Genomic DNA, 23,606 nt, shown 5'->3' with positions numbered 1-23,606 from the left:
CCTTTGAAAATAAATGAATATAAGAACAAACAAGAATTTTAAAAACATACATAAAGGAGTATATTGGAATTTTCAGTTTATCTTAACATATCTAGAAGTAAGTACTTTGTCATGCTTTTTTAGAACACTATGAAGAAATAACAGCACCAAACCAGTAGATTCTAAAGGAAATCAACTCTGAATATTCATTGGAAGGACTGATGCTGAAGCTGAAGCTCCAATACTTTGGCCACTTGATGCAAAGAGCCAACTCATGGAAAAGAACCAGATGCTGGGAAAGATTGAAGGCAGGAGGAGAAGGGGACAACAGACGTAGAGATGGCTGGATGGCATCACCAACTAAATGGGACATTAAGTTTGAGCAAACTCTGGGAGATGGTGATGGACAGGGAAGCCTGGCGTGCCGCAGTCCATGGGGTTGCAAAGAGTCAGAAACGACTGACTGAACAACAACAAATTGAGAACAAATAAAACTGTTTAATAAAATGACACCTGAGTAGGCCGACAGTTCTGTATTATTTCCTGCCATTTTCCATGTATCCTGGCAACCAAGTCTTTTACCTTAAAAATACAAAGAAGGGGAAAAGAGATCAGATCAAAACAATTTAAGACTTGACACAAAAGACCTGATAATTGTGACAGACCCACCCTCAACAACTCAATGTAGTTTCTGTCAAGAAACTCAACTTCTAGAGGGGTTTTCAAGTCACAGTGATTAACTAAGACCATTCTCTATCATCATGTCTAAGATACTGAATGCTTAGGACTCCATTTTCACATTAGTTAACTAAAGATCATCCAAAAAAACATATTTTCTGCCTTCAAAACACCTATTTTCAACTCACTGGCTTCTGAACACCCAACAGGAAAGCTCAAGAGTAGGATTCCCACTCTTACAGGACCCAAGGCTTTGGTTGTTCCTTGCCTTTCAAGTTCTATTTGATTCAAGGTCACAAAAGAGGGTGGTTATTTGTTCCTTTCCACATTATCAGGAGATCCAAAATTGAGTGTTAAGTCTCTCTAGCGTTCTGCAAAGTATAGACGACTCGTGAACAATGTGGGGGTTAGTGGTGCCAAGCCCCTGCACCATAGAAAACCCTACTCCTATCTCTGCCTCAAAAACAAAGAAAGTGATTAATGACTCACTCAAGAGCAGGAAGCTGAGATAGTTTGGATAGAATCTGTGTTGCTGAAAGGTAGCCTGCACAATGAATTCTCTTTATATATAAATACCTGATGCATTCCTACATTTGGAGCTTTAGTAAGTCTTTGAATGAAACTCAAACTTTCCTACCACACTAGAGGATTCCCAATTAGTTCTTGGACATAACTGCCTGACAAAATGTTTGTAAATATTTATGCATGTTTATCTTGGGCTGTGCCGTGCAGCATGTGGGATCTCAGTTTTGTGACAAGGGATTGACCTTGTGCCCCCTGAAGTGGAAGTGTGGAGTCTTAACCACTGGACCGCCAGGGAAGTCCCAACAAAATATTTTAAAAGGGTCAGGAATTTTAGAGTTGCTTTAAGTTTATGAAGTAAACTGTAAGGTCTGCTTTTTACTCCATTTACAGTTTGGCAGATTCAGTTTCTCCAAAACAATCAGCACCTTTTCTACTAGAGGCTTGTGGAGAGGCATGCAATTCATTCATTTCAGCAGGACTGCCCCTGAAGCAATTTCCATAGATCTCTGTGTCACTCTCCACTCTAAGGAGACGTGGCACCAGTCTATGCCCAGCCTCTTGGCTTTAAGAAACAAAAATTTGGGGGTGGTCCCCTGTAGCATGTCTGTCAGCAGTAGCCACCACCACCACCAAGTTCTATGGGTCAGTAACTAGTCAATGTTCAAAAGAATGTGTTTCTGAAACTGGTTTTCACTCTAAGCCAAAGAGCTATCTCCTACCTGCATTTGAAAATCTTCAATCTAATACAATTTTGTTAGTTGCTCCTTTTGGTATTTAACTTAAATCTATTAATACAAAAACAGATACTATACTAAGTCTACACAGGCATTGTTGAAATGACTTTACAGCTAATCACAAATCCGAAATCTCACTTTTAATGACTATCTAAACACAAATGGCAAGGAAGAATCACCCCCACACTGCAAAAGCTAAAGGATGATTAAGAATTAAAAAAAAAATCCTTAGAAGAAAACGTTTTAAAAATAGTGGTGTTTATATTTCAGGAAAAATTGTCAAATTGTTTTATTAATACTAAAGTTGTTTTCCTAACTCCATATTCTTATATTCAGCTTTTCTGTTCAGCTTCTTGTCTTAAATGTTTTGCTTTGAGATTTTTCCCTTTCACTTTCAATCTAGCTAGAAGTACTCAGACGAACCTAATTTGTTATTAAACGAGAAAGTCTTATTTCTAATGTTATATGTTCTTAAATAAGAGGCTTATAGGCTTCTCTTTCTCAAATATTAATAAAGCCAAGGATAAACAAACAACAAACTATTAAGAAAAAGGCATACTTACCTTAGTTCTATAAAACAGTCTTGCATCTTCCCTAATATCACACTTAACGTGCTTTTCCAAAGCCCCACAGAGGTGCACAAAGTGTTTCTGTGTAAAACAAATATAAAGGATGAAAACAATTTTAAAGCATTACAAATGAACAAAGAAGAGATTAGGTAGCTAGAACTGACAATCATTTATAAAAAATCTACCTTAGCAATTTCTGATATTAACTGTCCACCACAGTAGCAGTCATATGAGTAAAATGTAGTGACTGCTGCAATAATCAGTTACTGCTTATTGCTAGCTAATGTATAAAACATACACAAAAGATTTTTGCATGTATTAAGACACATTAATGAAAATTAGCTCCAGAGTTCAGACTATGATGTAGTGCTCAGAAATGTAAGTCCTTCTGTTAACATGATCTCGAATGAAATATTCAAGTAACAGCTTACCTATTTCTCTATGAACAAAACAAGGTTTACTAATAGTTCTTTGAAAAATTAAGTGTCCTAAGTTTTAGAAGTGTACAGTTCAAAAGAGTCACACTCATATATATACTAAGGTGAGAATTAAATGGACACTTTTGAGGAGGGAAATGTGATAATAATCATTTTACAATAATTAAAATTTGAAAACTTTATAAATTTTGCTTTAGCATTTCTACTTCTAGGAATTTACCCTACAGAAATGCTTCCAAAGGTTCATGTTAGTATTGTGTGTAATCACAGAAAAAGGAATGTTCATCAGTAAAGATTTAGGAATACTAGTTTAATTAGACAGTCGTGCTAAGTAATTTACAGTGGAGGAGAAAATGTAAGTTGCAAATAATGTGAATAGCATGACATCATTTAAAAAAAGGTAATTATGTTGGGATATTCGTAAATTATGGAGAAATTTACACGAGGGCACTGGATTATAAAGTCTTTCACTTTCTACCTTACATGGTTTTATAGTAATTGAGTTTTAACACAATAATTGTTTTCTAATCAGAAAAAATAATTAAAAAAATTTAAGACCATATGTAAGAACAGATAGATGACTGCATGCATGCTAAGTTGCCTCAGGTGCATCCGACTCTTTGCGATCCTATGGACTGTAGCTTGCCAGGCTCATCTGTTCATGGGATTCTCCAGGCAAGATACTGGAGTGGGTTGCTCTGCCCTCCTCCAGGGGATCTTCCTGATACTGGGGTGGAACCCACCCACGTCTCTTCTGTCTCTTGCATTGGCAGGTAGGTTTTTACCACTAGGGGCACTAGGGAAGCTCCACAAATGATTATATTCGGTTCTAATCAGGAGAGCAAACAGTTCTATGTATAACAGTGTTTATAAAAACATAGGAAACAGTCTTGTGTCCTTTTTGAGCATGTCTAAGGAGATACAAAGTTTTAAACAGGGGTTGGATTACCTAAAGTATGAAACATGGAGAATTAAACAAGAATTTTCCCCACAAATAAGGAACATGACAGTACTGGAATAAAATAATTCAAAATGAAAATATTAACATGAGGAAATAATTTAGGAACGTAGATCTCAAGTAGCCTGATTTACCATCAGTTTAATTTTGAAGGCAAACATTATTTTTAAAGAAAAAAGGAAATGGAGTGGGAGCAGAGATAGAAGAATGGAGCTAAAAGCTAGCTCATTTAGTATTTGGCGATCTTGATATTAATGTATTACACTACTGCCAAGTTATCACGGTTAAGTTCCACTCCAATAAACAGAACAAACATTTATAGATGAATAACTATCAACAATATGGCTACAATCTCTGGTTGAGGAACTAAGATTCTGCAAGTCTTATAGCAAGCCAAGAAAAAAAAAAATGTTGAGTTTGGACTTCCCTGGTGGTCCAGCAGTTAGGAATCCACCTGCCAATACAGGGGACACAGGTTGGTCCAGGAACATTCAACATACTATGGGGCAACTCAGCCTGTGAACCACAACTACTGAAGCCCCACACACTCTATAGAGATTGTGTGCCCTAACTATGGAGCCTGCAAGTTGCAACTACGAAGCCCACATATCCTAGGGCCTGTGCCCCATAACAAGAGAAGTCACCGCAATGAGAAGCCCACACACTGCAGTAAGGAGTAGCTCCTGCTGCTGCAACTAGAGAAAGCCTGCACAGCAACGAAGAAGACTCAGTACAGACAACAACAACAAAAAGGCTGCAAGGTTACCATCACTTCTCCCTTCCAGTGTACATTGTTATTTCAACAGTGAATCCAAAGTGAATTTGATAAAAGTTATTATATTTTCTCCTATATAAAAAATGATCATTATTCCATCAATAGTGACATTTATTAAAAATAAAAAGGATGAAAAATACCTACCCGTTGTCCAGAAGAAAAGGAGTGAGAACAACTAACCTCACCAATTAAATGAAGAAGAATGTAGGTCAGGTAATATGCCTGGTAGAGAAATGAATAAAGTCAACACCCATGGATGAAATTAGCTAGAGTACATGTCATGCCGGTTTAAACATTAGGGAGGTTGCTCAGGAAGGACTGGATTTGCTAAAGTTGACTGGTAAGTAAGCAAAAGTCAAGCATTTATCCCAGGTTTCTGATTTCTAATTGAAGTTCATTCCTTTTACCTTACCACCTCATGACTGCCCTAGTAAAGGGCTACGAAAAATACTTGCAGTATTAAATTACCAACAATCCTTTTATTTCAGTCTTCAAGTTAACTGAAGGATTTTTATGACAGCAATGAACGAAAATATCATTCACCATATAACTATGCTGCTGCTGCTGCTAAGTCGCTTCAGTCGTGTCCGACTCTGTGCGACCCCAGAGATGGCAGCCCACCAGGCTCCCCCGTTCCTGGGATTCTCCAGGCAAGAACACTGGAGTGGGTTGCCATTTCCTTCTCCAATGCATGAAAGTGAAAAGTGAAAGCGAAAAGTGAAAGTTAAGTCGCTCAGTCATGTCAGACTCAGCGACCCCATGGACTGCAGCCTACCAGGCTCCTCTATGCTACAATGTATCTAGTCTCTAAGAAATGTCTATGGTTAGGAAGCTATCACAGGTTGTGCTCAAATGTACTCTTTTGAGAAGATCTAGCCCTGGATACCTGCTTTTCAAGTTCCAAATGAAGATTATCATCAATAGCGTTATTTGGTTGTTCAGCTCTTTTCTTCAAGACCATTTTCTTCAACAAATCTGAAGGCTTCATTTGCACAAGATAGCGATGTAAGACTGATATCTATCAAAGGAAAGAGGAGACAATGAAACATATTAGGCAATACATTTACTCTTTCTTAGACATTTTTTTTCAGTGTCTTCTGTTCATTTTGCCTTCTCTAATTTAGCTTCTTAAAGTTCAGTGATATTCATTTATTCTTTACTTCAAAGTCCCCAACCGAGGGACTTCCCTGGCAGTCAGTGGTTAAAAACTGCACACTCCCAATGTAGGGGGCACAGGTTTGATCCCTAGTCAGGGAAGATTCTGCATGCCACATGGTGCAACCAAAAAAACAAAGTCTCCAACTGACCCACCAAGGTTCATGTGTCTTTTATATACTGTTAAACTTCATTGTAATAAAATGAGGGGGGGGGAAGTCAATTGCTTAAAAGGGATCCTAATTTTAATTTTTTTGGTTGCACTTTGAGGCTTGTAGGAGCTTAGTTCCTCAACCAGGGATTGAACCCAGGCCCTGGCAGTGAAAGTGCGAAGTGCTAACCACTGAACCACCAGGAAATTCCCTAAAAGGGATATTAAATTTAAGATTTAGTACTTTTAATTGAAGATGAAAACTTGAGGAGGAGACCAAACTGCATTACCAAACAGAGGTCAAAGGGAATACTTTTTATGAAAAATTACTTCAAAGTCAGCAAAGTTGAATCTTCATCTTTGCGAGTAGAAGTTACTGAATTCTGGAAAGAATTCTCTTTCGATGGCAGTAATATCACTGAAAGGACTGAGAGCTATTTCTAATTACCTTGGTGGCTCAGGCGTGGTCCCCCCATAAATCTAGAATCAAACCTACTTCAACTCTACTAATATAGAAATAGCTGTCCTTTTCAATCTCTCTGTCCCACAGCACCCTGAGCATACTTCTGTCACTGTTCTTGCTACACTGTACCACAATGGTTGGTTAATTGTTTCAACCACTACAGTTTGTTTTCAAGGCCAGAATCTCTATCCCCACATTTATTTTTAGTCTGTAGGATGTGACAGATTATTTTATACTGCACTGCAATTCAAACAAGAAAACATTTAGATCAGATTCTATGTTTCAAATTCAACTACAAATAGCCCCCACTAGTGCCTTCAGGACTTCTCAGAATGGATTTTCTATAGGACATGTTTATATACATGCATATATACATGATATATTCACTACTGAAAAAGTACTTAATTATAGGGCAACCACATTTAAGCTCTATAATTTAAAGACTAATATAAAAATATAAAAACAGGATGTAATTAACACTTAATAGTTTTGCAATTTCTAATCTCGTGATAAAATTGCTAATGTTGACAAGGTGAAATAATTAAATAGTCACATTTATATAGCATATTATGATTTTCCCAGCACTTTTTATAAATTAATTCATCTAATTGTCCACAACCATCCTATGTGATAGATGGTGTGTTATGTCTCCATTTCAGATAAAGAAACTAGGTCTCATTGGTTAAATACCATGCAAAAGATTACATGAACAGTGTTCGGCCCAAGAGTTAAGCTCTAACTGAAGGACTTTTGACACAGGATCCATCGTTTTTTTCTATACTTCTCTCCCACTTATTAAAAGTAAACAAAAGTGCTATTTATACCTGCAGATTATTCATATTAGGGATATCTTCACGTTTTTCATCCAAAAGCTTCGAAATAATCACTAGGCTGAGGCACTGTCTCAGTTGCCTGAAATTAGAATTTTAAAGTATTTAGGATGCATTTAATCAATACTGCTTAAGAATATGAATGAGCCAAAAGAAGTTCTTCTAATTTGCAACACAGCTAATGTTTCAAGAGAAGCCTATATAAGAATATATAAACTTTATTAGAATAGTAACATTTCCATGTAAAATATTTGTACACAAAGTTAAAGTTGTCTGAAGTGCAGGAAAACCATTGAGAGCCTTTATCTTTGACCCTGACAATTTACTGTTGGAAAATCTATTTTATTGCTGGAATTCCTTTTTATTAAAGCAAAAAAAAAAAAAGCGAATTGATTCATTTTTGTGGTATATGCCATCTATATTAAGTCATCAGATAAGCTAAAGCTAAAATTAATAATCAAGACTACTACAAAGTGATCTGAGCTGAGAATCAGAATCAGGCTGTCAATGCCTTTTCTTATAATATCAAATAAAAGACTCTGATCTAACATTCAAGAAATTATGAAAGGAAATAAAGGGCATTTCATTAATGTAAACAGGTAGTTTTCTAACATTTCATTCTCACTTTTCAATACCTTCCACGTGATGTCCAGTTAGGGACCAGCTGTACCAACCAGAGAAGGTTGTGGGGATGAGTGGAGAGTTCGTTTATGGCCAGAGAGAGTTCAGGCACCTGAAAACAAACCGTGAGCAAAATTTTTCCATAAGTTAGTGGAATCAAGTATCTAACAGATCATCCATGTCCCTTCTTGACTTAAGATTACAAAAAGAGCACACAGATTCAGTTTTATCTTAAACTCTAGAGTAAACAGAATAAATACATTTATCAGAATTCTACTTAACTTTTGTGTTTTGTGCTACACCAGATCTACACTGATTTTAACAGTCCTTCAAAGAATAATCTAAATACAAATACCAGTTTCTAAAGGTATATAGTAAGAGTTGCACAATACATGTTCCTGACCAGGAATTTTTTGAATTTAGGAATCCTCAAGTTTAAATACTATTTCAGTATTTAAAATAATCCCTTAGTAAGAGTCAGGAAGATCCCCTGGAGAAGGAAATGGCAACCCACTCCAGTATTTTTGCCTGGGAAATCCCATGGAGAGAGGAGCCTAGTGGGCTATAGTGAATGGGGTCCCAAAGAGCCAGACATGACTGACCAACCGAATTTAAAAAAAAAAAAGGAAAGGAAATATAGGATAAGGGTAAGAGATAAGAGTGATTGTGTGCTGTGCCAAGTCGCTGCAGTCATGTCCAACTCTGTGTGACCCAATGGACTGTAGCTGGCCAGGCTCCTGTGTCCATGGGACTCTCCAGGAAAGATACTGGAGTGGGTTGTCATGGTCTTCTCCAGGGGATCTTCCCAACCCAGGGATCGAATCTATGTCTCTTATGTCTCTTGCACTGGCAGGCAGGTTCTTTACCACTAGTGCCACCTAGGAAGCTGAAAATTAATTACATTTTGATAACTGCTGAAGCTGGGTGGTAAGTACTTAGGGGTTCATTAAACTGTTTCCCCTACTTCAGCATGTTTGACATTTTCTACCAAAAAAAGGTTGAAAAACATAATTTTTAAAAACCTAACAAAAATTATCCATGTTTACCCTCAATGGCCACAGAAATTTAACTCAAATTTTTGTATGTGTGATTCACTCTACCATTTCAATTTAGGTCTCTGTTCAAAGGTCACTTCAGAAAGGCCTTCTCTAACTGCCTCTTATCAAACAGCAGAAGATACCTGCCTTGTCCTGCTTTACTGTAATTTGTAGCATTTACTATAACTTAATATGATATTATAATCTACGTTTACACTGTTTATAACCTAAGCTTTTGACTAAAAAGTGCGGGGAGAGCAAGGGTTTTTCTTCACATAGCTTTATCTCTAGCACCTGTATTAATAATACTTGGTTCACAGTTAATCCCCAATAAACCTAACACATTTTTTGTTGAATGAACGGCTTCAGTTTTAGAAAAGATTCAGTTTCATGAATTAAATACAGTTCCAGCAAAGACAGTCCTTTCCTCAGTTAAGTTTTCATCTGCTGAAGATCTCAACTTAGGTTAGAAACTGTCACTTCTGCATGCACTATGAAAGTCAAACTGTGATGCTATACAAAAAACAATACTAAAGTTTTAAGTAATGTTACCTTTGTGTTCCAATCTCTGATGTTTTTCATCAGGTTTATTAAGAGACTCTGAAAGTCCACTAGAGGAATCTGTTTCAATTCTTTCTCCAAACTCATTTTAAACAACATTAAGATCAGTAACATTATTTCACGATCCTGGTAACCTTCTGGATGTATAGATGTACACAAGCCTAGAAACTTTGACACACATCAGAGACAAAACAACTTGAGGAAATATATTCTGCTTGAAGAGTTTACAGTATAAAAACTTTTTGACAAAAAATGCAAATGGGAACTACACAGAAACCAAAACATCAGCTGTCTAGAAAAAGGCAAAAAACATTCATGTTAATAGTTGAATTGCTAAGTATTTTCTTCTCCATTTTTAGTTTTCAAGAGTCTAACAGTTCAATATCACTATTGATTTGATTCAGTCACTAAAGATGTTTTAACTGTTATTAATTCTTGGTCACTAGGGTATACTGTAAATAACAATTTTTCTTTGTATAGTCTAATTCTAGAAAATTATTGGTTTCAAAAATACTAGTTTCAAAAAGCTTCTTGGTAAAGGTATTCCTAGAACTATTTTAATCACATAATGCTGATTTAAAGTTCCCTTTTGCTCGTAATATTAAAACAAAAATAAAAATAGCAAAATCAAGTTTTAATACAAAGAATATTGCTAAGGAATTTCAGACACTAGAAATTCCATGGTAAAACACTAGTGATTTTGTTTGAAAATCACTAAGCAAAAAACTAAATGGTTCCAGCTCTGTGCTAAAGACATACAAAACAGTTTTTTTCCTACCTTAACCACATTTAAAATGTTGGTTTCAGGGAGAGAAGAAAAAATTGGCTTGTAAGATGAATCTTCATTTTCTTTCACCCCCAATGTCATCTGCGTTTCAGAACTATAGAAAGGTGAATAAAGCAGTGAGAAATTAGGAACAAAATTCTGAGAAGCACTGAACAACAAAAATTTTGAGGTATAATTACATATGATAGAAGAAATATACACATTAAAAACTTTGATGAATATGTATATACTAGTGTAACCACCATCCCAACCAAGAAATAGAACAATTCTATTACTTCCCAGACTCCTTGTCAGATCTGAGTTAATCAGCTGTCTCCTACTCCAGGTAAATTTGATTTCCATCTCTATACATTAGTTTTCCCTGGAACAGCTGCTTTTTATAAGGCAATCTCCCTGTTGCTCTTGGTGTCTGAGAGCTATGAAGAAGGTGGCTCCGACTACAAACAACTCAAATTACTTAGAAGACTCCTGAGTGGCCCAATAAAACTGTCACAGCAATATAAACAATTCTAAGCATTTCAATTTTGGTTGAGGAAATCAGTGAAGAAGGTTCATGGCAGAGAGACAAATGAACCTAGCCTTCAAAATATAGGTAATATTTAATTTTTTGAATAAATAACCCTTTCATATGGTTAAAAAAAGGTTAAGCGATATTAAGGCACAGTATGCTGAAGAGAATGGTCCTTGCAGTCTAGTCCCTCAGCAGCTCATTCCCCTTCCCGTGGACAATCACTACTAGTTTCAGCCCTTCCTCCTGTAGGTGTTTTATATGCATACAAGTAAATATGAATGCACCTCTCTCCAATGCTTTAATACTTGTATCTTGGAGATACTCCCAGATACATGTGCAGAACCTTCTTATTTCTTAAAATATCTGAGTAGCTTTAGTGACTATCAAATGAAGTACTATATATTAAGCCCCCAGAACCATGTCTGGCACACAGTAAAAATATGTAAGTATTGGTAGCTCCACTCAAATGAACAGTGCTTCAGGAAGTGAGACAGATAAGATTTTGATAAGCAGACACTGAGGATGGAGGTGAGGGACTTGCATGAGGAAGATCCAGTGCCAACAATGGCTAATGTGAAGAAACAGCAAGAGAATTTGGATAGAACAAAAGGGTGAATGAAATAGAAAACAGGTCAGAGTCAATTGTAGATACAGGTATAAAGGTTTAAAAGCAGAGAAGAAAATTTTCATAAAAGGAATCCTCTAACAGTGGAAAGAATAAATATATTGGAGGTGGGAAGCTCCCAGAAGGAAGATTTCTGCCGTGCTAGACATGAGAGGAGGATCTGAATAAGGCTGATGCTAGGGATCAAAAGGAAAGAATAGCTGTGAGATAGGTACAGGAAGAGAACACAGTGATGTAACAATTAATGGAATGTAGAATAGAAAGAGGTTAGAACTAAGTCTGTATATCCTGCAGACTAATGCTGAAGAACTGTTACTTGAATCCTTTAATGTCTTACTCTCCGTATCTGAATATTTACTCTAACAACCTTCAAATCTACTATTTGGGTGCATATTTGTGAATATGCATACACATAACAGCAAAAATAGATAGGCTGCACATGAGTCCTAGTAAGAAAAGAGTGAGTTGTGGTCACATCTCTACAGGATTTAGTCTTGTACTCCATGCTGTTTAAACAGGTATTTCATTATGCTTCACTCATTCCTTCACCAGCTCACTCCTGCTCATCTGTGTTCATCTTTCCTACCACTATACAGCAACAGTAACTTATAGCCACCACCTCCTGGCTGCAGTCACCAAACTTGACTAAGGCAACTCTTCAGTTGGTAAATAATCAATCAGAAAAATTATTATTGGCATTTGCTATGTCTTAATGAAATAATTATATCTTTACTTCACTATCTCCACTACAGTACCTGTTCACTACAGTGAAGAGAAAAAATTCAAATCTGTTGCATACATACAAAATCACCACATACTACTCAGTTCATTAAATAATAAAATAGTATTAACTTTCTAAATATAGGTATTTGAGTATTTTGGTCTTTTTTTGAGGGGAGAAATATTGGAGCTTTTGAATGGTCTGAGAAAGCATTGTTTCCTATTTAAAGTGATAGAATACAGTCTTCATGTGAAAATTTGCTATCTAACGTATTAAAAGACGCTTACTCCTTGGAAGAAAAGTTATGACCAACCTAGATAGCATATTCAAAAGCAGAGACATTACTTTGCCGACTAAGGTCCGTCTAGTCAAGGCTATGGTTTTTCCTGTGCTCATGTATGGATGTGAGAGTTGGACTGTGAAGAAGGCTGAGCGCCGAAGAACTGATGCGTTTCAACTGTGGTGTTGGAGAAGACTCTTGAGAGTCCCTTGGACTGCAAGGAGATCCAACCAGTCCATTCTGAAGGAGATCAGCCCTGGGATTTCTTTGGAAGGAATGATGCTAAAGCTGAAACTCCAGTACTTTGGCCACCTCATGCAAAGAGTTGACTCATTGGAAAAGACTCTGATGCTGGGAGGGACTGGGGGCAGGAGGAGAAGGGGATGACAGAGGATGAGATGGCTGGATGGCATCACTGACTCAATGGACGTGAGTCTGAGTGAACTCTGGGAGTTGGTGATAGACAGGGAGGCCTGGCGTGCTGCGATTCATGGGGTCGCAAAGAGTCGGACGTGACTGAGCGACTGAACTGAACCTATTTTCAGATACAGGTTACATCTAAGCAACAAGGAGGAATCCTGTATGTGGTGGAAAGAGATGGAGGGATGAAGGTTTGGTTTAGCATATACCAAATAACAAAATTTGCATTAAAAAAAAAAAGTAAAGGTGAGTGTATTTTCATAAAGTTTAAGAACTGTTTTTCCTTATTTACTTCCTTTGTCCATTTTTTTAATAGTTATTGAACTTTTTCTTATTAATTTGAAATTAAGCCTTTATCCGTGACCAGAGTTCCATTTGGAGAAGGCAGTGGCACCCCACTCCAGTACTCTTGCCTGGAAAATCCCACGGACACAGGAGCCCGGTGGGTGGCAGTCCGTGGCACTGCTGAGAGTCCGACACAACTGAGCAACATCACTTTCACTTTTCACTTTCATGCACTGGAGAAGGAAATGGCAACGCACTCCAGTGTTCTTGCTTGGAGAATCCCAGGGACGGGGGAGCCTGGTGGGCTGCCGTCTATGGGGTTGCTCAGAGTCGGACATGACTGAAGCGACTTAGCAGTAGCAGCAGCAGAGCTCCATTCATAGTTGACGATTACACAATGCAGGGGTTGGAGCACCCACCCACCACAAAGTCTAAAATCCTTGTATGGCCCTGTATACATACATCTGCAGTTTCAATCAACTGATGATTGTATAGTACTGCAGACTTTTCAACAACCTGGGTTTGAACTGTGCAGGTGTACTTAAAAGTGGGTTTAAAAAAATAGTAAATAATATAGTACTATTATGATATACTCTCCCTTCCACTCCTCAATTTTCTTTTGACTTTTGTTTATGGTGATTACTGTCATAGAGATTTTTCTTTAAAAAAGTGGTCAAATATGTTAAGTATCTCCTTTTATGGATTTTGCACATTCAAACAAAATGATCTTCCCTTCTTCTAGGATTATTAAAAAAAGTTCTATTACTTTATGATTTCATTATATACATTTAAATCTTTATCAGTTTGAAGTATGGAAACACTAGAAAGCTACCTCATTCCCAAATAATGGGTAATATCAGATACTGAATAGCTCACCCTTTCCTCATTTTTTGAAACACTACCTTTAGCATTTACTAAGTATTTGTTTCTTTTCCGGGCTTATTTTCTTCCACTGATGGAGCTTTGAATCTCTATACCAGTCCCATGTTATTATCTGCTAAGGTCAATCCTGCCTCATAACTTCTCAAAACTTTCCTGGGTATTATTTTTTCTATATGACTTTAGAATCACTTGTAGCATCCCAATTCCCCTTGTCTCCACAAAAACCTGATTGGCATTTCTTTAATTTTGCTGGAGTATAGTTGACTTACGGTGTTGTATTAGTTTTAATTTTTAATTAGGATCTCATCAAGTTCAGTTTACCTTAGGGGGAGCTCTGATGTATTTATGATGAATTTTCCTACTGTTCTTTTTTGTTCTTTAGTAATTTTACACATACATACACAACTTCTATTTAAGCTTATTCCTAGGTATTTAGCACATTTTTCTTACTGTTGTAAATTAAGTATATCTTTTAGTTAGCTCATATATCCAAAGGTTAGTAACTTCTCTTTAACATCGTACCCTGGCATCCATACCAATTTTTCTTACTAGTTTGTCATTGCTTTTCAATTGACTCTTAGGCTTCTATGTATACATTAAATCACCTTTTCAGCAAACAATGAATCTTTCACCATTTCCAATCTTTGCATCTTTTTTTTCTTATCTAATTATTTTGACTTATTGTGTTTGAGCTTTCCTCTTCCCAGGCTTCAAGGCTGAATTCTTTCTTTCTTTTGGTTTCTGCCCTCTAAGGTTGGTCCAGAGGTTTATGTAAGCTTCTTATTGGGTGAGATCTGTGCTGAGTTTTGGTTTGTTTCTCCTCTGATGGGCAAGGCTGAGTGAGGGGGTAATCCTATCTGCTGATGATTGGGTCTGTATATTTGTTTTGTTTGTTGTTTAGATGAGGCATCCTGCACATGGTGCTATTAGTGGTAGGGTGATGCCAGGTCTTGTATTCCAATGGTTCCCTTTGTGTGAGTTCTCACTATTTGACACCTCCTAGGGTTAGTTCTCTGGTAGTCTTAGGGTTTTGGAGTTAGTGCTCCCACTCCAAACCCTCAGGGCTTGATCTCGAGTTTTGCGTGGGGGCCTATATATTCTTTTCTGCTGGTCAGGTACTCTTGTCTGCTCTCAATTGGTGTTCGGCATGCACTTCAGTGTCTGAAGGTATATTCCTGATGTATCTGTGCAGAGAGATGTACTCCACGCCCACCTATTCCTTCGCCATCTTGTTCTTCCCCTGAATTAAACAATTTTTTTTTATGGAGAATAGAGAAAGTGTTTGTATGAAGATTCGGTAGTTCAGAATTTTTCCAAGGGGAACTGATGGAGAAAGTTCCTTTTCTTCTTATAAACCATGGACTCCACTACACAGAAGAGCCTTGCTGGCACGGGCAAGCAGCTAGGTCTGCAGCTCCTTCAGCTCCCAACGTATCTTCCTTTCAGCCTAAGTCCTGGGCCTCTCCGTATATTTTACTTGATGGGCTCAGATACAAAAATGATCAGGTAGATGGAACCACGTGAAGAGCTTCTCTCTGTAGGCAGCCCTGTCCTGTAGCTGAGGGCGTGCCTCTGGGCTGGCCTACAGGAGGGCGGCTAGGGTGGGGCTGGGGGGTGAGGACTAGGGGTGAGCCAGAGGTGACCAAGCCTGAAGCAACTGAGGTGACTCAGGCGGCAGTAGCTGTTCATGGCCTAATTGTTTTGGCCAGTAATCCCCAAATAGTTGTAAATAACAACAGGCAGTCTCATTAAACAGAAATTTTTTTTTTTTAATTTAAAAATGTTTCCATTTTTTCCCTGTTAAATATGATGGTGGCATTTAGATTTAGATTTAGATGTTAAGAATGTCTTTCATTCAAGATCCATTTCAACTTTGAGAGACTTTTAAAAAATCAAGAATGAATACTAAATTTATCAAATGAATATTAACTGTTGCTATATAAATCATTTAGAAGATAATTTTGGGAGTTAATAGTGAAAAGAACACTTACACTAGATTGTCTTCATTAAAGTCTGGCTGAAGATTCTCCAGAGGAAATAAAGATCTAAAATCAATTCCCATATTGAAAAACACAGCAGCTATATCAGACAATGATGGAATCCAGGGCCAAATTGGTGAATCACTGAAGGTATCTAGTTAACAGAAGAAAATATTTTATCCCAAATCTTGGGTTCACAAACCCTCAGTTGTAAGATGATAATTTGCATGTGAAACATGGATTATTAGCATGATTTCATAGAAATGGCAGCTGGTAATAAATTAACTATATAGTTATCTAGAATAATCATATAGGAATTACAGATTTTCAATTAAATATGAAGGAAATGACATTTATGAACAAAATATCTGTGAATGATGGATGATAAAAAGGTGTTAACATGGGAGGAACATTTTGAGAAGACTGGAAAACAACAACAGTAAGAATAGTAAGAAACCAAATACTGCTAACACAAAGATTTTATCATGTACAGTGTGTATGTAGTCCCAAGTCTCACAGGTAAATCATAATGCTTGTTTCATTAAAAGGGATCCCAAAGGTGAGAATGCAACTGTCATACTCTTACTTTCGATCTTCTCAGGCATAATCAGTACAATACTGTTGCTCACCAAAAAGCCATCAAAGTTAATTGGCTAATTAAATAAATAAACTATTTCTCTTTAACCCGCAGAGTAGGCCATGACTTGGTAAAAATTATGTAAGGGCTGCCACTTGTAAGATCTTATACCCTTTTCTCAATGCAACTAGAAAAATGCACTCTCTTATTAGAGTTTCATTTTATTATTAAAGACTTTATATTAAAAAAATTTTTTATTCTATATTTCCAGATATCCTAATGTTTAGTAATATTAAAGCGATCATGTACAAAGTAACCAAAAATTCATGCTACTAATCACAGTAAATTTGTATACTCACCATTTCTTATTGTTATTTCCATTAATGTACTTAGAATCTGCATAGATACAATACAGTCTGTATGAACTGACATCATCTGTTAAAAGTAGATAAAGAGTATTGAGAGAGAAGAAAGAGCAAAGAGGGTCAGAGAGATTAACATACTCCACCCAACATAATATATGAGTTGGAATTTAAATACAGATCTGATTCATAAGTCAGAGCCCTTTCCATTCTAATATGCTGCTTTTTCTTTTTTTACAACTTTCATTTATAATTAGATAAATATAATATTTAAAATGATCAAAAGTACATTTCTAGTTCATATCATACCATGAAACCAAAAGACCATAAAGGAGAAGGCTACTAAGCTGATCGTCACATCATGGGCAAAAATCAAATCATGAACTAGTAAAAAATATTTTAAAAATATACAAATTAATATGTCAATATGAATTTTCAAAAGCTACTCAATATCACTAATAATCAAAGAAATGCAAAAAAAAAAAAAAAGACATATCATTAGTTGACTTAGGGACTGGTAAAGATCAGGAGTTGTGATAATACTCAGTGTCCACAAGAGTACTAAGGAAAGAGGTAGTATGTCCAATGTGAGTGTGATTTGGTAAAAACTGTAAAGTCTATTTGGCAATGTTTATGCAAAGTCATTGTCCTTATACTTTGATCTACTCAGGCCTTTTTATGAACAAAAATTAACATATGGAAGCAGATCATTAGTATAATTTCTATAAGACAACTTTTGGGAATAAAATCTCAAGTTGAACAGACATTAAAAAAATCATAACATATCAAAAGTATTTTAAAGTGGTTTTGTAGCGGACACATATCATGCTTCTATTTCTTTTGTTTTGGAACCATAGATTATAATAAATTTAAATCTAAACTGTAAGGATGAATAGCCTGGTTTCAGTCAGGCATATAACTTGTGTCATTTCAAAATCAACCTATGTGAAAAAAAAGTCTTTGCTATGATGTTTGAGTCATTACACTCTGCTAGCAGGGGCAGAATCATTCAAAGGCCTCCTGGTTATAGGACAAGTTCTAGATAAACCTTTTTGTAGGGGGGTGATGAACTTAAAGGTGGGCGATGAACTTAAAGGTGGGCAATACAGTGAAAGCGAAAGCTCTCAGTCGTGTCTGACTCTGCGACCCCTTGGAATTCTCCAGGCCAGAATACAGGAGTGGGTAGCCATTCCCTTCTCCAGGGGATCTTTCTAACCCAGGTCTCCCACACTGCAGGTGGATTCTTTACCAGATGAGCCACCAGGAAAGCCTAGTGGCAATATAGAACTTGGAGATAAAAAGTAGAGATATATACACATAAAACAATCTAATGTCTGTCAATTGAGATTGGGTTAATCATGATAAATCATGAATATAGCACCACAAAGGAATACTTATAAAGCGATTAAGAAGAACAACATGTCTATATCAAGATGAAAATAACTCACTATAGTTATCTGAAGAAAAAAAAAAGTTATAAAACAGCCCATATTCTGTTCACACTGTCTTTCGGGTCAACTACATTTAGACACATGATAAAATCATGAAGAGGCAAACATTTCAATTACTTTAACAATCCAATTTCAAACTATTAGGATTATAGGATTAAAATGAATTCTGACACATTTTCTGGGAAAAGAAAAAAAAAAAAAATATATATATATATAAGTTGGTAAGTCTCTCCATCATGAAAAACGGACTTGGAATTGAAAAGAAGAAATGAGACCAAGTGTCTTACATGGAAAAAAGCACTTAACACATGATTATTAGTTTGCTTTTCAAAGAATAAATATGAAGAGTATAAAAAGGTATGTTTATATGTCATTATTAGGGTTTTAAAGGCTATAATGATGGGCCCACATCAACATGATGAAAACACAGATGAATGCAAAGTCTTACTTGTAAGTTTAAGAAAAAAATATATTACACAGAGAATAACAGAGTCCTGGCACGACAACAAATGAGGTTCTGAATTGTTATAAATATCTGGGGGTGGGGGTTGATGGGTAGAGTCTTGCTGGAAACTGCCGGCAATAAAGATCTTATATGGAGCACTTGTTCATTACTGGGGAGAACAAACAACAATTTAGGAGTGAAAGTGAAAAGCTGAAGGTCACTCAGAAGGGTGACCAGTAAAGGGACTTGAGAATATTTAGTGTGGGAAGTGATCAGTCATGATAGTTGTTTAAATAACTGAAGGACTGTTTGTTATTCTCTCTGCCTAGAATGCTCTTATTTATCATTTGACGTAACTATTAATATAAATGTACACACATTTACGGTCTGTCTCCTCTATACTAGAACATGGGTTTCAAGAAATCAGAAAGTTTTTTTTATTACTGCTCTCTCCAGTAGTACCTGCCACAGTTGGCACTCAAATATGTCAGCCATATGAAAAATGAAGGAGAAACTATACTGGAGTATCTAGTTCTTGCCAAATATGAGATTTTTTGAAATGCAATCTTAAAAGTCCAAAACAGAAACTGCATATGTTTCCCCTACTTCTCGCTTCGTACTCTGATACCACTGATATTTATAAAGTTACCGTGTAGATATCATAAAATTAAGGTAATTATTTAAGTGAATTTAAAAGTTAAATATGGAACTTCCCTGATGGTACGAGTGAAGTTGCTCAGTCATGTCCGACTCTTTGCGACCCCATGGACTGTAGCCCACCAGGCTCCTCCATCCATGGGATTCTCCAGGCAAGAGTACTGGAGTGGGTTGCCATTTCCTTCTCCAGGGGATCTTCCCAACCAAGGGATTGAACCCGGGTCTCCCGTACTATAGGCAGACGCTTTACTGTCTGAGCCACCAGGGAAGTAGTGGCTAAGAATCCGCCTACCAATGCAGGAGACAAAGGTCAGATCCCTGGTCCAGGAAGATGCCACACCATGGAGCAACTAAGCCTGTGCAACACAACTACTGAGCCTGTGCTCCAGACCCCAGGACTCACAAATACTGAAGCCTGTGCACCCTAGAGCCTGTGCCCCTCAAAAAGAAGCCACAGCAATGAGAAGCCCTCGCACTCCGACGAAGAGTAGCCCCCACTCACCACAACTAGAGAAAGCCTGCACAGCAACAAAGAACAAGTGCAGGCAAAAATAAAATAAATTTAAAAGTTCAAAATGAACAGGGACGAGAAATACTCAGGTGGATTTGCACCTCCCCAAAACTGAATGGGGGAATATTAGCATACAATTCAAATCCTAACACTATACGGAGCTGCTGGTACAAAAACAGGGGGAAAAGGTAGGAGAAAAACTCCAGGTACATAAGCATTAGAAGACCTTTTCTAAAGCAAACTACAATAGTGATTTACCAGTGTGATGAAATGTCTTAGGCACAACTAGCAGTACTGCCTATCCTGCACACTGTCTACATTGGCGTTTTTTTGGCAAACCTTTTCCATAAATTTGTATTCATTTATTGGCTGCACTGGGTGTTCGTTGCTGCATGCAGACTTTCTCTGATTGTGGCAAGCAAGGGCTACTTTGTTGTGGTGCTGGGATTTCGTTGGCTTCTCTTGTTGCAGAGCACAGGCTCTAGGAACTTGGGCTTCACTATTTGCACCACATCTGGGCTCAGCAGCTGAGGCGTGCAGGTTCTAGGGCACGTGGGCATCAGCAGTTGTGGCACATGGGTTTAGCTGCTCTGCACCATGTGCAGTCTTTCCAGAACCTGTATCCCCTGCACTGCCAGGTGGATTCTTATCCACTGTACCACCCGGGAAGTCTTGGTAACCTCTTTATACCAGTTTTTAACCCACTAAAATCATGGGTTTGATATGCTAGATTTTTTTTCTTTAGCAATATGCAAATAAGATTATATTTCAAAAGTTTACTTTTGACTGAAAAGTATAGAAAGAGACACTATCTCAAAAACATTTCTCTTACCCGAAACAGCCACTTTAACACAGGTACAGGACACTGGACATAGTGATAAGCCGAGGTAAGGAAGCCTTGTGTTGTCAAAAAAATTTGATCTGTTTTTCCTGACCTGAAAAAATACAGTGAAATCAATATGACTGCTATATTCATGGCAAGAAACTCGTACCACCACACCTGACACAATCAGGGAAATGAACAAGCAAACCATTGCAGTCCGTGGAGGTGGACTCTGCCCTAATGTGGATAGGTTACTCACTAAAAAATTCAATCAGTGACCTCAAGCTGAACCAACCTGTTGGCCTGGTTCCAGATTTATCTGGTGGATGAATCTACATTAGCTGAAGGTGTTAAAGGGCCTATCAACTCTCAGAACACTGTCTGCTTTTGCCAGCCTGGGTTTGTACTTCCCAAAAGCTCAACACCAGAATTAGTGCTCTCTCTCTCTGGGTCTTAACTATCATACACCGAGAGAAATTAAGACTAGTCTGGGTACTGTGGTAGAGACTGTTAGTTGCCTATTCTGACATCTATTTATGTCTTTCCTCTTGGTAAATGAACTCTGGGGTTTTTAGCTGGGCACACTGGCTGCCTGAAATAAAAATCACTCCCAGGCTTCCTTGCAAAGCTAGGTGTGGTCATGCTGACTAAGTTCTACCCAACTAACTCTAAGTTGAAGTGTTGTGTGGGGCTTCTGGGAATTTAAATGTAAAGGCTGGAGCTCCAGTAGCACCTGAAGCAACCAAGTGCTAAGGATGGTGAAGAAGAAAGACTATATTTATTGTGTAAGCTCTTGTTATTTTGACAGTCATTGTTATTAGATACTGATCTTAATCTTAACTAGTAAAGGCATGAGATATGCCAAACGACTATCTTACATTGCTTCAAATAAACACAAAGAGCAATAATAATAAGAGGACTAAGAAACGGGATAAGTCTTAATAGAAATTAACCTTTCAGAAGAATTGCTTCAAGTCAGTAATCTTTTAATTCTTATACAGGAAAAAGCAAAATGTCTAATTTTCCTACTTACTTAAGAATAAGCTTTTCTACAGCACTTTGTCCGATAAAACCAGAGTCTCTTAAATCCAAAGTATACTGACTGAAAATTTTTCCAGAATTAAGGAAATTAAATATTTCTTCGCCTGGATGATGATCAGGAATAGCATCGATTGTAATTGAAAATTTCTTTAGAAATTCTCTGGAAAAAAAAAAGAAGTTATTGAATACTGAACAGTTATACTGCATATAGTTTTGTATTTAAAGACACTTCTCTTAGGACCACTATTAACCCTAGATTAGAAGGCCTTAACATTTGCTTTTCAAGCCCACCCCGATGGGTTAAGAACCCACCATATATTATTCATAAACAACCACCAATGGTCTATTTTATGAAAAACAAAATTTTTAATAGAGTGTATTTATGAAAAACATTGAGTGCTTTTTTTCCTCTGAGTTTTATTGAGGTATAATAGACATACAACATGGTATAAGTTTAAAATATACAGCATCAAGATGTGACTTAGATCTTGAAATGATTATTACAAGTTTAGTGAACATCCACCATCTTATACTGGTACAAAATTAAAGAAATAAGAAAAAAATTTTTTTCTTGTGATAAGAACTCTTAGAATTTACTCTTTTATCAACTTTCACTACAACATACAACAGTGTTAACCTTATTTCTCACGTTGCACATTACAACCCTAGTACTTATTTGTCTTATAATTGGAAGTTTGTACCTTGTGATCACTTTCATCCAATCCATCCTTCTCTGAACCCTCTGCCTCTGATAACCACAAATCTGATCTTTTTCTGTGGTTTGTTTTGAAGTAAAAGTGACCTACAACACTGTTAGTTCCTGTTACACAACATAGTGACTTTGTACTTCTATACATTTCAAAATGATCACCATGACAAGTCTAGTTATGATGTACCACCATTTATAGCTATTTACTAATTCCCCACATACTTGTGCTCTTCTAAGAGGCCGTCTTCATCATCACTACTGTCGTGATCACCAATTCTGATTGGGGATTTAATGCCTCGGCCCTGCCTGATGTCTTCCTGTAGTTGCTTTTGCAGTTCATCTAGCCTGAGAATCAAAAGAACATTATAATAAATGGCTTAACCTAAAAATAAAAAATCTTTAGTTTATGTCTAAAAGCAGTACCTACAAAAACTCATTACAAGACCTGACTATTTCTTTATGGCTAGGACTTCAAGAGGGCTTCCTGGATGGCTCAGCAGGTAAAGAATCCGCTTGCCAATGCAGGAGACACAACAGACAAGAGTTCAATCCTGGGTCAGGAAGATTCCCTGTAGAAGGAAATGGCAACCCATTCTTGCCTGGGAAATTCCATGGACTAAGGAGCCTGATGGGCTACAGTCCATGGCATCAAAAAGAGTTGGACACAACTAAGCACACACCCACACAGGATTTTAAGAATGATGTCCAAATCATTTAGAGAAAGGGGAAGAAAAAAATCACAAAGAATAAAAACTACTGACTTGATTACCTCTTCTAATCTTGAATGCTCCTCTGACTTCTAGTTAACTAGGCTTTCAGGAAGCAGTCGTCTTTACCGTTGTCACTGTCATGATCACAACGCTCATCACTTACTAAGCAGCTACTATGACACTGTCCTAAGGACTTTATTAACTCTTAACCCTCACAACACCCCAGGAGATAGTTTGTTATCCATTTTATACAACAAGGAAACAGATATAGAAAAGCTAACTTGCTCAAGCTCACAATATAAAGGAGCTGGGATTCAACTACAGAGTCCAGTTCTAGAGTCCTTGCTCAGAGAGCTT

General features: G+C 37.1%; 1 protein-coding gene across 1 annotated transcript in view; it reads right to left on the bottom strand.

The window, feature by feature from the left end:
* Window positions 1-477: 477 nt before the first annotated feature.
* SLF2 (SMC5-SMC6 complex localization factor 2) overlaps window positions 478-23,606 on the bottom strand; it is a 36,106-nt gene continuing 12,977 nt past the window's right edge. The window contains exons 7-19 of the mRNA XM_068961389.1: window positions 22,762-22,884; window positions 21,823-21,990; window positions 20,799-20,901; window positions 16,900-16,975; window positions 15,976-16,117; window positions 10,252-10,354; window positions 9,465-9,641; window positions 7,890-7,987; window positions 7,249-7,336; window positions 5,542-5,673; window positions 4,800-4,877; window positions 2,480-2,566; window positions 478-561 (exon numbers count right to left, since the gene is read on the bottom strand). Coding sequence (XP_068817490.1) covers window positions 478-561; window positions 2,480-2,566; window positions 4,800-4,877; window positions 5,542-5,673; window positions 7,249-7,336; window positions 7,890-7,987; window positions 9,465-9,641; window positions 10,252-10,354; window positions 15,976-16,117; window positions 16,900-16,975; window positions 20,799-20,901; window positions 21,823-21,990; window positions 22,762-22,884 — 1,459 coding nt within the window. The remainder of the gene's footprint in view (window positions 562-2,479; window positions 2,567-4,799; window positions 4,878-5,541; window positions 5,674-7,248; window positions 7,337-7,889; window positions 7,988-9,464; window positions 9,642-10,251; window positions 10,355-15,975; window positions 16,118-16,899; window positions 16,976-20,798; window positions 20,902-21,822; window positions 21,991-22,761; window positions 22,885-23,606) is intronic.

This window comes from Capricornis sumatraensis, chromosome 23 (assembly GCF_032405125.1).
Source record: "Capricornis sumatraensis isolate serow.1 chromosome 23, serow.2, whole genome shotgun sequence".
Classification (NCBI taxonomy): domain Eukaryota; kingdom Metazoa; phylum Chordata; class Mammalia; order Artiodactyla; family Bovidae; genus Capricornis; species Capricornis sumatraensis.
The sequence above is the reverse complement of the archived record's forward strand: the minus strand, read 5'-3'. Positions and strand labels throughout refer to the sequence as shown.